This window comes from Perognathus longimembris, chromosome 3 (assembly GCF_023159225.1).
Source record: "Perognathus longimembris pacificus isolate PPM17 chromosome 3, ASM2315922v1, whole genome shotgun sequence".
Taxonomy (NCBI): Eukaryota; Metazoa; Chordata; class Mammalia; order Rodentia; family Heteromyidae; genus Perognathus; species Perognathus longimembris.
The window spans coordinates 74,872,403-74,885,126 of record NC_063163.1 but is presented as its reverse complement, the minus strand read 5'-3'; the positions used below and the strand labels follow the sequence as shown (position 1 = coordinate 74,885,126).

General features: G+C 52.9%; 1 protein-coding gene across 1 annotated transcript in view; it reads left to right on the top strand.

Moving 5' to 3' along the window:
- Positions 1–12,724, top strand: part of Notch3 (notch receptor 3) — a 35,867-nt gene that overhangs the window by 8,618 nt on the left and 14,525 nt on the right. Inside the window, exons 6-20 of the mRNA XM_048342462.1 lie at positions 108–341; positions 2,351–2,506; positions 2,592–2,777; positions 4,280–4,393; positions 4,896–5,009; positions 5,478–5,711; positions 5,836–5,946; positions 6,568–6,760; positions 6,842–6,993; positions 7,408–7,521; positions 8,602–8,757; positions 10,134–10,359; positions 10,722–10,923; positions 11,267–11,414; positions 11,777–11,961. Coding sequence (XP_048198419.1) covers positions 108–341; positions 2,351–2,506; positions 2,592–2,777; positions 4,280–4,393; positions 4,896–5,009; positions 5,478–5,711; positions 5,836–5,946; positions 6,568–6,760; positions 6,842–6,993; positions 7,408–7,521; positions 8,602–8,757; positions 10,134–10,359; positions 10,722–10,923; positions 11,267–11,414; positions 11,777–11,961 — 2,525 coding nt within the window. The remainder of the gene's footprint in view (positions 1–107; positions 342–2,350; positions 2,507–2,591; positions 2,778–4,279; positions 4,394–4,895; positions 5,010–5,477; positions 5,712–5,835; positions 5,947–6,567; positions 6,761–6,841; positions 6,994–7,407; positions 7,522–8,601; positions 8,758–10,133; positions 10,360–10,721; positions 10,924–11,266; positions 11,415–11,776; positions 11,962–12,724) is intronic.

The following is a 12,724-nucleotide window of genomic DNA, read 5'->3' as shown; positions in this document are numbered from 1 at the left end:
AGTGGGGCAGACCTGAGTCCCACACACATGCATGTACACACACACACACACACACACACACACACACACACACACACTAAAGGCAACCATCCATGGGGATATTCCAGGTCAGTTTTGCACTGAGGACGTGGACGAGTGCCAGCTCCAGCCCAACGCATGCCACAATGGGGGCACGTGCTTCAACACGCTGGGGGGGCACAGCTGCGTGTGTGTCAATGGCTGGACGGGAGAGAGCTGCAGTCAGAACATCGATGACTGTGCCACGGCCGTATGCTTCCATGGGGCCACTTGCCATGACCGTGTGGCCTCCTTCTACTGCGCCTGCCCCATGGGCAAGACTGGTGAGTGACTGTATTTGAGTAGATGAAGGAACATGACCCTGCTTTGTGTTAGAAAGATTATGCTGCTGTGAGCGGGATGGGGGCGGAGTGCCGCTTAGTGGTGCAATATATGCCTAGGGGTTCAATCTCCAGAGCACTGAAAAGAAAGAAGGGCTAAGTGTGGTAGCTGATGCCTGTAATGCCAGCTACTGTGGGAGGCAGGGATCAGGAGGATAACAGTTCAGTTTGAGGCCAGCTTAGGCAATAAAATAAGCAAGGCCCTCATCTCAACAAATAAACTAGATGTATGACTTGTGATCTGAGGCTAGCTGTGGCACAAAAAAAAAAACAAAAAACAACAACAAACACACACAAAACCTGAGAGCCTGGCACTGGTGGCTCAGACTTGTAATCCTTGCTACTCAGGAGGCTGAGATCTGAGGATCACAGTTCGAAGCCAGGAGGGGCAGAAAAGTCCCTTTGAGACTCTTTTTTTTTTTTTTTTTTTGGCCAGTCCTGGGGCTTGGACTCAGGGCCTGAGCATTCTCCCTGGCTTCTTTTTGCTCAAGGCTAGCACTCTGCCACTTGAGCCACAGCGCCACTTCTGGCCATTTTCTATATATGTGGTGCTGGGGAATCGAACCCAGGGCTTCATGTATATGAGGCAAGCGCTCTTGCCACTAGGCCATATTCCCAGCCCATTTTTTTTTTTTTTTTGGCCAGTCCTGGGGCTTGGACTCAGGGCCTGAGCACTGTCCCTGGCTTCTTTTTGCTCAAGGTTAGCACTTTGCCACTTGAGCCACAGCGCCACTTCTGTATATGTGGTGCTGGGGAATTGAACCCAGGGCCTCATGTATACGAGGCAAGCACTCTTGCCACTAGGCCATATCCCCAGCCCCCCTCTGAGACTCTTACCTCCAATTAGCCACTCAGAAACCAGAAGTAGGGGCTACGAAGGTGGTTTAGTGGTAAAGTGCTTGCCTAGCATACATGAAGCCCTGGGTTTGATTCCTCAGTACCACATAAACAGAAAAAGCCATAAGTGGTGCTGTGGCTCAAAGTGGTAGACCACTAGCTTTGAGCACAAAGAGGCCCAGGGACAGTGCCCTGAGTTCAAGGCCCACAATCTACCAAAAAAAAAATCCATGAGACTCTGTCCAAACAAAAATTACTATAAGGCAAAAGAGGCCTGGGGGGATGTGGTTCAAGTGGTAGAGTACTTACCTAACAAGTACAAGGTCCTCAGTTCAAATCCCAATAATGTTTACACACTCACACACACACACACAATGGATTTGGGGTGAGTTGAGCCTGGGAGGAGGCTGGCACATTGTCCAAGGCAAAGGCAGTTGGATTGAGGAACTAAGTGTTGGTGTGACAAAAGACAAAGTTTTTGGAAACAGCCAAGGTCAGAGGAGGTCCTTAGGGGAGCAAAGCATGCCTGGCAGAGGGTAGAGCAGAAGCAAAGGCCCTTATGTAATTGGAACAGTCAGTAGATTTCAAAATGGTGTATGTTTCCTACTTATTTTCAAATGGCTTAGGAAAATGAAAGAAGATTAGCAGATTAATAATAGTTGAACCTCAGTGGTGGGTACAGCAAGAATCACTTTTCCTATAGGTTTGAAGTTTTATATATACAAAATAAATAGAAAGAAAGCCCCACCTACTAAATACACTGAAAAACAACAACAACAAAAAACAAAGGAGTATTTTTGTGCTGGTACTAGGACTTGAACTCAGGGCCCAGATGCTGTCCACTGGTTTTGCACTCAAGGCTAGTGCTCTATTCCTTGAGCCACCACTCCACTTCCACCCTCTTGACAGTTAATTGGAGATAAGAATTTCACTCACAGACTTTTTTGCCTGGGCTGGGCTTCAAACCTCAGTCTTCAAATCTCAGCCTCCTAAGAGGTTAGTATTACAGGTATGTGCTACCAGTGCCCTGCTGGAAGTGCAGCTTAATGGTGCAGCTCCTGCCTGGCCTGGCCTTTGTCCTGGCATCCTTTGACCTCTCCCCCCTCCTTTCTCAGGCCTTCTCTGTCACCTGGATGACGCCTGTGTCAGCAACCCCTGTCACGATGACGCCATCTGTGACACCAACCCAGTGAACGGCCGGGCCATCTGCACCTGTCCGCCGGGCTTCACGGGCGGGGCGTGTGACCAGGACGTGGACGAGTGCTCCATTGGTGAGGGTGGCACGCTGACGGAGGGGCCGGGAAGAGGCGGGGCCCCGCCGGCCGCGCCCATGCCAGCTTGTACCCTCTTCTGCAGGTGCCAACCCGTGTGAACATCTGGGGCGGTGCGTGAACACGCAGGGGTCGTTCCTGTGCCAGTGTGGCCGGGGCTACACGGGACCTCGCTGCGAGACCGACGTCAACGAATGTCTGTCCGGGCCATGTCGAAACCAGGCCACATGCCTGGATCGCATCGGCCAGTTCACTTGCATCTGCATGGCAGGTGCGTCGTGGGCGTGGCTAGGGCGGAGTCAGTGGATGGGGCGTGGACAGAGGCCAGGGGCGGAGCCAGAGGCTGGGGCAGGACCTAGACAGCCTGTAAACTAAACCACGTGTCTGGATTGCTTTGGCCAATTCACCAGTTCACCTCCATCAGCACAGCTGATGCCTTGTGGGCATGGCTGGGGTGGAGCCAGAGTTGGGAGGAGCCAGAGGTCAGGGGTGGGGTCAGAGGCTGGGGCCGGGCCTAGACAGCCGTAGGGTAATCCAGGCCTTGTGTTTGGATACTATTGGCCAGTTCACCTGTCCTTACATGGCTGGGGTGTGTTGTGGGCGTGATCAGAGATTGGGGTCCTGGCCTAGATAGCCAAGAGTTGTGAGGTCTAGTGTAGAGACCCTGGATTGGGGATGGGATGGAGCTTAGTGATAGAGCATGTGCACATAGCTTGGGCGAAGGCCTGGATTTGATACTCAGTACCATTACCCCCATCCCCCTCCCTAAAATATAAGACACTGGAACCTTTGGTGAAGTGGAGACAGGGTCAAAGCACAGTTTTTCGAGGTAGTCACCAGTGACTCACACTTGTAATCCCAGCTACTCAAGATGCTGAGATTTGAGGATGGAAATTCAAAGCCAGCTCGGGCATGAAAGTCTGAGAGACTCATCTCCAATTAACCACCAAAAAGTTGGAAGTAGAGCTGTGGTTCAAGTGATAGAGCACTAGCCTTGAGTGCAAAACGAATGGACAGCATCTGGGCCCTGAGTTCAAGCCCCAGTACTGGCACATATACAAAAAAAGAAAAGAAAAAGAGAGAGAGAGAGAGCAAAGTCTGTTGCAAGAGAGCATGCATAGTCAAATGAAATGAATCTGTAAAAGCTCAGATTGATTATCTGGGAGTGACTTGAGGTCTCGTTTTGGGGCAGGGAAAAGGGGATGGACTCTAGGAAGACAGAGGGCCGGGGCTACAAATGGGAGTCTGTAGACAATGCTGCACTTAAGTTGGGATGAGATGTGAGGGTGTGTTCTGAGCTTTAGTGGGCCCTGAGGTTGGGTAGGGCATAGCTTGAGTACTGGAAAGAAGTGATGTTTGTGGAAGCAAAGCCCATATGGTGCTTTGTCCAGTCAGGGTATTGCCGTGCAACGAGCCAGTCTGCCATAGATCTGAGGATAGTGATTCAAAGTCAGCCCAGGCAGGAAAGTCCGTGAGACTCTTATTTCCAATTAACCACTAGAAAACTGGAAGTAATGCTGTGGCTCCAAGTGGTAGAGAGCTAGCCTTGAGTGAAAAAGCTCAGAGATAGCGCCCAGGCCTCACCATCATCATCATCGACAACAACAACAAAAATGAAACAAAACAAAATCTCAATCTAAGATCGATCTGGGAAAGGGCCCCAAAAGCTCTGGGGATTTGTCTATGTGCAGAGAGGGTGGATTATGTTCTTTGCATCCCTCCAAACCAGAGTACTCCTAGGTAGCCCTAATTCCCTACCCTCTACTCCCCCAGGCTTCACAGGAACCTATTGCGAAGTGGACATCGATGAGTGTCAGAGTAGCCCGTGTGTCAACGGGGGTGTCTGCAAAGATCGTGTCAACGGCTTCAGCTGCACCTGCCCCTCAGGTGAGGAGCCTAGGACAGAGAGCTGAATCAAGAGGTTTGAGCTGATTGTCCTTGCCTCACACCTGTCATCCTAGCTACTCAAGGAGCCTGAGATCCGAGGATCATAGTGGTCCAAAGTCGGCCTGGGTAGGGCAGTCAGCGAACTCTTATCTCCAATGAACCACTGAAACAGCCAGAAGTGGGGATACAGCTCAGGTGGTAGCAAACCAGCCTTGAGCAAAAATGCTCAGGGATAGTGCCCAGACTCTGAGTTCAAGTTCTTAGAGGAGCGCGAGCATGCGCGCATACGTGCACACACACACACACACACACACACACACACACCACACAAAGACAGGTCTGTGCAGTCAAAAGCTCCAGGACCCAAACCTGTAAGATCATGATAGTACTTTATAATAGAAACCACCTGTTATGAAAATATGAACATTAAAGGTTTAACACACGACCAGGCAGGGCTGTGTGAGGGGTGACTGCTCTGTGGCCCTCCCACTCCACACCCCAGGTTTCAGTGGGTCCATGTGCCAGCTGGATGTCGATGAGTGTGCAAGCACGCCCTGCTGGAATGGTGCCAAGTGTGTTGACCAACCGGATGGCTACGAATGTCACTGTGCGGAGGGTGAGGACAGGCCAATGACAGCCCAGCAAGAATCTGGAGGCGGGCCTAATACCGGAGAGAGCCAATGACAGACGTGGGCAGAGACTGGGGGTGGGGGCGGATTTCTGCCAGGGGAGACCAAAGGCGGAACCAATGACAAAAGTGGAGGGGGTGGAGCTCAAGATGGAAATAGGCTGAGGTTAAGATTACAGGCAGGGTCAAAAGGTCTGGCAGGAACGGGGTGTGTGAACAGGACCACATGGGGAGTGCCTACATTCCCATCAGCCTCCATATCCAGGAGTGGGCGGGGCCAGTAGCTTGAGTAGTGTGGGCAAGGTCATAAATGGGCGGGTCCGGGTCCGTGGGCGGGTCCTGAACGGAGCCTGCCTTCTGAGGGCCCCTGGGCGTAGGCCAGGATTGAAGGAGGCCACAGTTGTGGGCAGGGCCCTTGGCAAGGGGGCGGAGCCTGAGCCCCTCTCTGCCCCACAGGCTTTGAGGGGACCCTGTGTGAGCGCAATGTGGATGACTGCTCCCCTGACCCGTGCCACCACGGGCGCTGTGTGGATGGCATCGCCAGCTTCTCGTGTGCCTGTGACCCCGGCTACACGGGCACGCGCTGTGAGAGCCAGGTGGACGAGTGCCGCAGCCAGCCCTGCCGCCACGGGGGTAAATGCCTGGACCTGGTGGACAAATACCTCTGCCGCTGTCCTCCTGGCACCACAGGTGAGGCCAGGGCCGGGGCCAGGGCGGGTGCAGCTACACCTGGGAGGGAAAGGGAGGGGGGTGGCTTGGAAATGCTGGCTGTACGACAGTGGTGGCCACGCCCCGCCTTGGTCCCCTTCGGCAGGAGTGAACTGCGAGGTTAACATTGACGATTGTGCCAGTAACCCTTGCACTTTCGGAATCTGCCGGGATGGGATCAACCACTACGACTGTGTCTGCAGGCCAGGTTTCACAGGTGAGCGGGCATAGGCCTCGTAGGATGAAGGGATGAGTGTGATCTTCCCAGATTTCCTCTCAGGCGTTTCCCCCATTTTTTTTTTTTTTTTTAATATTTTGGTGCCAGTATTGGGGCTTGAACTCAGGGCCTGAGTGTTATCCCTTAGTGATTTCACTTAAAGCTGGTGGGTTCACTACCACTTGAGCCACACCTCCACTTACTGCTTTTTGTTGGGTAATTGGAGAAAAGAATCTCACAGGCCTGATGCTGATGGCTTTTGCCCGTGGTGATTCTAGCTGTTCAGAAGGCTGAGATCTGAGGATCCCAATTCGAAGCCAGCCTGGGCAGGAAAGTCCCTAGACTCTTAACTCCATGAACCACCAGAAAACTGGAAGTGGAGCTGTGGGTCAAAGTGGTCAGGGACAGTTCCTGAGTTCAAACCCCACTATTAAACAACAGAAAATATAAAAATAAAAAGCCTTGCAGACTTTCTTGCCCTTGACTGGCTTCAAACTTCCATCCTCAGATCTCAGCTTTCTGAGTAGCTGGAATTACATGGATGTGTAGATTTGTCCCCTATTCCTGGTTGGCTCGACCCTCCTTGTCTGGGGATGAGGTTGCCTACCATGTGTTTGCCAGGGCCCCTCTGCAACGTGGAGATCAACGAATGCACATCTAACCCTTGCGGCGAGGGTGGTTCCTGTGTGGATGGAGAAAATGGCTTCCACTGCCTCTGTCCCCCCGGATCCTTGCCCCCACTCTGCCTCCCTCCCAGCCACCACTGTGCCCATGAGCCTTGCAAGCATGGTGTCTGCCATGATGCACCTGATGGGTGAGCCTCTGCCCCCAACGCCCAGTCCTATGGCTGCTTTCCTGGCCACCAGCTGTCTCTGATTACTGCTCCCCTTGCTAGGTTCCGCTGCATGTGTGAGCCTGGCTGGACTGGCCCCCAGTGCGGTCATAGTCTGGCTCGAGACGCATGTGAGTCCCAGCCCTGCCGTGCTGGCGGTACCTGCACCAGTGATGGAGTGAGGTTCCGGTGCACCTGCCCTCCTGGAGTCCAGGGTGCGTGTCCTGGGCCCATGCGTATGCATTTGCCTTTTCTTTCTTGTGTGCACATGCCGGTACTGGGCTTAAAACTCAGGGTCTTGCACTCTTGTTTGTTAGCTTTTTTGTTTTTAAACTCAAGGCTGGCACTCTACTACTTAAGCTACATCTCTACTTCTGGCTTTTTGGTAGTTTGCTGGAGATAGAGTCTTGCAGATTTCCTGTCCAGGCTGGCTTTGAACTTTAATCTTCAGATCTCAGTTTCCTGAGTAGCTTGAGCCCCTGGCGTCCAGCTTTCTTTCTTTCTTTCTCTCTCTCCTTTTCTCTTTTCCCGCCTAAAGGAGTTTCTCAGGGAGGGAGATATCAGAGTGAGAACCCCAGGGAGTGGGGGGACACAGGAATATGGAATCCTCAGTCTGCCTTCTCCCACAGGCCGTCAGTGTGAGGTGCTGTCTCCATGTACCCCGAACCCCTGTGAGCATGGGGGTCACTGTGAGATGGGCCCTGGGCAGCTCATTGTCTGCTCCTGCCCCTCAGGCTGGCAAGGTATATCAACTTCCTTCTTCTCCTCCTTCCCTTCCTCCTCCTTCTCCTCCTTCTTTCCTTCCTTCTCCTCCTCTTTCTCTTCCTCCTCCTTCTCTCTTTCACCTACTTTGTCACTGCCCTACCTCCCCCAACTGGGTGTGCCTCTATAGCCCAGGCTGGCCATGAATTTGAGACCTTCTTGCCTCAGCTTCCCAAGTCCTGGGATTATGGACTATGGGCACACAGTAGAGCCACAGCTACATGTTTTTTGCCAGTCCTGGGGCTTGAACTCAGGGCCTAAGCACTGTCCCTGGCTTCTTTTTGCTCAAGGCTAGCACTCTACCTCTTGAGCCATAGCACCACTTCTGGCCTTTTTTTATATATGTGGTGCTGAGGAATTGAACCCAGGGCTTCAAGTACACAAGGCAAGCACTCTACCACTAGGCCTATTCCCAGCCCACCCACAGCTACATTTATGACTTATTTTGGAAGTTTATTGGAGGTAGAGTCTCACAGACTTTGCTGCCTGGGCTGGCTTTGAGCCTGGATCCTCAGATCTCAGCCTAGGATTACAGGTGTGAGCCACTAGTGTGTGGCTTCATGAGACTTTTATCTCCAATTAACTAGCAAAAAGGGAAGGAAGGAAGGAAAAAAACTGTAAGTGATCTGTGGCTTAGGTGGCAAAATGCCAGCCTTGAATGAAAAAGCCAAATGCAAAGCCCTGAGTTCAAGCCCCAGGATCCTCACAAAAACTAAATCACAGGGCTGGGAACTTGGCCTAGTGGTAAAGTGCTTGCCTTGCATATATGAAGCCCTGGGTTCGATTCCTCAGCATCATATAACATCGAAAAAGCCAGAAGTGGTGCTATGGCTCAAGTGGAAGAATGCTAGCCTTGAGCAAAAAGAAGCCAGGGACAGTGCTTAGGCTGAGTTCAAGCCCCAGGACTGGCAAAAACAAAACCTATCACAAACAACAAATAAAAACCCTAAATCACAAAGTAACAAAAACAAATGGAAGGAAATTCTGGAATGGTTTTTCCTGAGCCACGGGTCTCCTCAAAGTCTCCTTCATTCTTGTGCTATCTTGCTTTCTGCCCCCAGGTCCTCGGTGCCAGCAAGATGTGGACGAGTGTGCCAGCCCCTCACCCTGCGGCCCCCATGGCATCTGTACCAACCTGGCAGGCAGTTTCAGCTGTACTTGCCTTGGGGGCTACACGGGTCCTTCCTGTGACCAGGACATCGATGACTGTGACCCCAGTGAGTTGGGGGAGTTTGGTGTGGAGGTGCTGCCTTAGGGAACACACCCACCAAGCCCATCCTGGGTACCCACATTTTGAGCTTTTCCTTCCTCTTTGAAACTTGTTTCTTTCCCTCCTTTCCTCCTATGGAAACTGAGGCCCAGGGCAGTTAAGGGGCCAGCCCAAGGTCATATATGAAGGAATTGAGCTGGACTTGAAGCAGGTCTCTGGGTGAAGCCAGTTTAGGTAGTGAATTAGGACTGTATGAAGTATGAGGTATAAGGCCTGAATACTGAGATCCTTTTCCTTCCCTTCCTTTCCCTCCCACCTTTCCTTCCTTCCTTCCTTCCTTCCTTCCTCCATACCGCCCTCCCTCCCTCCTTCTCTCCCTCACGCTCTACCTCCCTTCCTTTTTTCTTTCCTTCCAAATAGAGCTAGACCTCAGGGGCTTAAGCTCTCACTTGGCTTTTTCACTCAAGGCTGGCACTCTACCACCTTAGCCACAGCTCCACTTCTGCCTTTTTGCTGGTTAATAGGAGATAGATATCTCTCAGATTTTTCTGCCCATGCCTCCAAAGTAGCTAGGATTATAGGCATGTGCCACCTGTGCCAACCTTCCATTCCTTCTTAAAATATTTTCCAGCCATTAATACGAACCTGAGGATACATACAGAGATCTGACTATGTTTACTCGGCAGCTCAATGGGGCTTTTTGTTTTCCCCCAAATCCTCCCCTTCCACATAGGTGAAGTTTTCAGATTAGGGAGGATGGGACCACCAAAAAGCCACAGTGTTTGATCCCTGCTGTGTACGGATGGATGGCTGTAATCCTACCTACTCAGCAGGCTGAGATCTGAGGATTGAGCTTGGGAGCCAGCCTGGGCAGACACATCCTTGAGATTCTTTTTTTTTCTTTTTCTGGCCAGTCCTGGGGCTTGACTCAGGGCCTGAGCACTGTCCCTGGCTTCCTTTTTGCTCAAGGCTAGTACTCTGCCACTTGAGTCACAGCGCCACTTCTGGCCGTTTTCTGAATATGTGGTGCTGGGGAATTGAACCCAGGGCTTCATGTATACGAGGCAAGCACTCTTGCCACTAGGCCATATCCCCAGCCCTCCTTGAGATTCTTATCTCCTGTTAACCAGCAAAAAAGCTGGAGGTGGAACTGTGGTTATGGACAGTGGAGCTGTGGTTCAAGAGGAAGAGCACTAGCTAGTCTTGTGGGAAAAGGCCACATGCCCAAGCACTGGCACAATAAAGAAAAGAAAATGAATCCCTCTGGATCAAATGAAATTCCCTCTTAATTGACCTTGGCTCCATTCCCCTATGACTGGACAGGGCAGGCTGGCATGGGGGGCTGGCAAAGTGAATGACCACCCTTCTCCCTTCTGGCCTCAGATCCATGCCTCAATGGTGGCTCCTGTCAGGATGGCGTGGGCTCCTTCTCTTGCTCTTGCCTTCCTGGCTTCGCCGGTTCACACTGTGCCAGCGACGTGGATGAATGCCTCAGCAACCCCTGCGGCCTGGGCACCTGCACCGACCACGTGGCCTCCTTCACCTGCACCTGCCCACCAGGCTATGGAGGCTTCCACTGCGAGAAGGACCTGCCAGACTGCAGCCTCAGGTGGGCAGAGCCTGGCCTGGAACATTGGGGGCTCTGGCTGTGGGCGGGGCACAGGACTTAAGGTGGCACAGGAGGTGGGGTAGGCAGTCCTTGTTTGGCATCGATCTGAGGACTGATGGGCCATAGGAGAGGAAAGGGATGGCCTGCGGTAGGTGTGGAGCATCTGTTTTGTGGTCACTGGAGACTTGGGTGGCTCCCACATTAGTGCTGAAGCACTTGGTAAACTGAGGTAAAATGATAGAGGTGGGGCTTCTGCTGGACCTGCAGCCCCTTGTAGTAGGTCAAGGTGAGAGACTGGGATTTGGGATGGAGAGCGTGGCTTGCAAAGGGGTGGAGCTTCACCCTAATGTCCTCACTCTCAGCTCCTGCTTCAACGGAGGGACTTGTGTGGACGGTGTGAACTCGTTCAGTTGCCTGTGCCGCCCTGGCTACACGGGCACCCACTGCCAGTACGAGGAGGACCCTTGCCTGTCACGGCCCTGTCTGCACGGGGGCATCTGTAGAGCCACCCACCCAGGCTTTCATTGCACCTGCCAGGAGGGCTTTACCGGCAGCCAGTGCCAGGTGGGCGTGGTCACTGGCTAGGGGAGAAGTCTGGGGGCAGGACCTGTCCTACCTGCAGAATAGCATTAGCGTCAGATGGGCGTGGCCTGTGTTCTGGGGGAGGGGTCTGGAGGTGTGGCCTACCTTGCGGGGCATCAAGGTCAGGTGGGCATGGTCAGCGTCCTGGGGGAGGAGTCTAGGGAGGAGTCTGGGCTGATCCTGTGTCCCTCATTAAGGGTTAATGTTGGGTAGGTGTGATCACAAATACTGGGGGAGGCGTCTGGGGCCGGTCCTGGGGTCAGGGTCTGCCTGGCTTGGTTTCTATGGTTTCCTCTAGCACTGACCCTCAGGCCTTCCTTTGCAGACTCCAGTAGACTGGTGTGGCCAGGCACCCTGCCAGAATGGAGGCCGCTGTGTCCAGACTGGGGCCTATTGCCTGTGTCCCTCCGGATGGAGTGGCCGCCTCTGTGACACGCGAAGTCTGCCCTGCAGGGAGGCTGCAGTTCAGATGGGTGAGGAGGGGGGGCAAGTGGCTGGGGGGGGGTGTGGGAGGGCCTCAGGGAGGGTGCTTGTTGCCCAGTGTCTTCAGCTGGCTTGAGTTAAGTGACGAGTACCCTAGAATATGGGTGTGCTGAGATTTGTGTGGGTGTGTGACTCTGTGAGATAGATGGGGTGGTGGGTGTGAAGGAGCTGCTAAAAACGTCAAAAGTTAGGTGTAGGATGATGATAGAGCTTGACAAGATGTGTGCTGGCCCTGTGGAATGTGGATGACACCCTGGGGACTGAGTGCCGCAGAGATGTTGGGTAATATGCTCAATGTCGTGGGAAGAGGAAGGATGACTTCGTGTGTGTGACGTCGGTTTGCTCTTTCTAGGGGTGCGGCTGGAGCAGCTGTGTGATGCGGGAGGACAATGCGTGGACCAGGACAGCTCCCACTACTGCGTGTGTCCAGAGGGTCGCACGGGCAGCCACTGTGAACAGGAGCTGGACCCCTGCTTGGCTCAGCCCTGCCAGAATGGGGGCACCTGCCGTGGCTACATGGGGGGCTATGTGTGTGAGGTAAGGGTGCGCCCTGGGGAGAGGAAAGGGGAGCTGAGCATGGCTTGCTATGTGTGGACACATTCTCTGTGGTATTAGAAATGGTATCCAGCCGCCAAGTTGCAAGAGCTCAAAGCCACGCCCACAGGAAGCCACGCCCCATGGCAGATCACAGCTCCTGCTGAGCCATGCCCATAGCTCAAGTGTCTGGTTTTTTTTTTTAGTGTTTGTACAGGGGGCTTTAACTCAGGACCTTGTGCTCTCACTTAGCTTATTTGCTCAATGCAAATGAGTTGGAGCCACATCTCGAGTTTTGGCTTTTTGCTGATTATTTGGAGATGAGAATCTGCAGGCTAGCTTTGAACTGAGATTCTCAGATGTTGGCCTCCTAAGTAGCGAGTATTACAGGCTTGGGCTACCAAAGCACAGTTATCTGTGTCTGGGTCCCCCTCCCCCCCATATCCCTGTGTGTCCAGTGTCTCCTAGGGTATGAATGCATGCATGTGGCAAAGTCTCAGGGTGTGCCTGTCTCAGTATGTCTTAGGGGTATATGACTGTTTTCCCTGTGTGTTTGTACATGTGTACCCCTTGGCACTGGGTGTGTTGGTGGCCTTCTGGGCCTTGTGGGTATGTTTCCGGGATGTGTCTGTACCTGTGTGTCCTGTGGAGAGTTTGTCTCTGTGTGCTGATGTCTGTGTGTGTCCTTTTGTGCTGTGTGTGTGTGTCTCCACGGGTATGCCTAGGCATGCTTGTGCTCCAAAGGGCTCAGTGTGCCCCCTCTCTT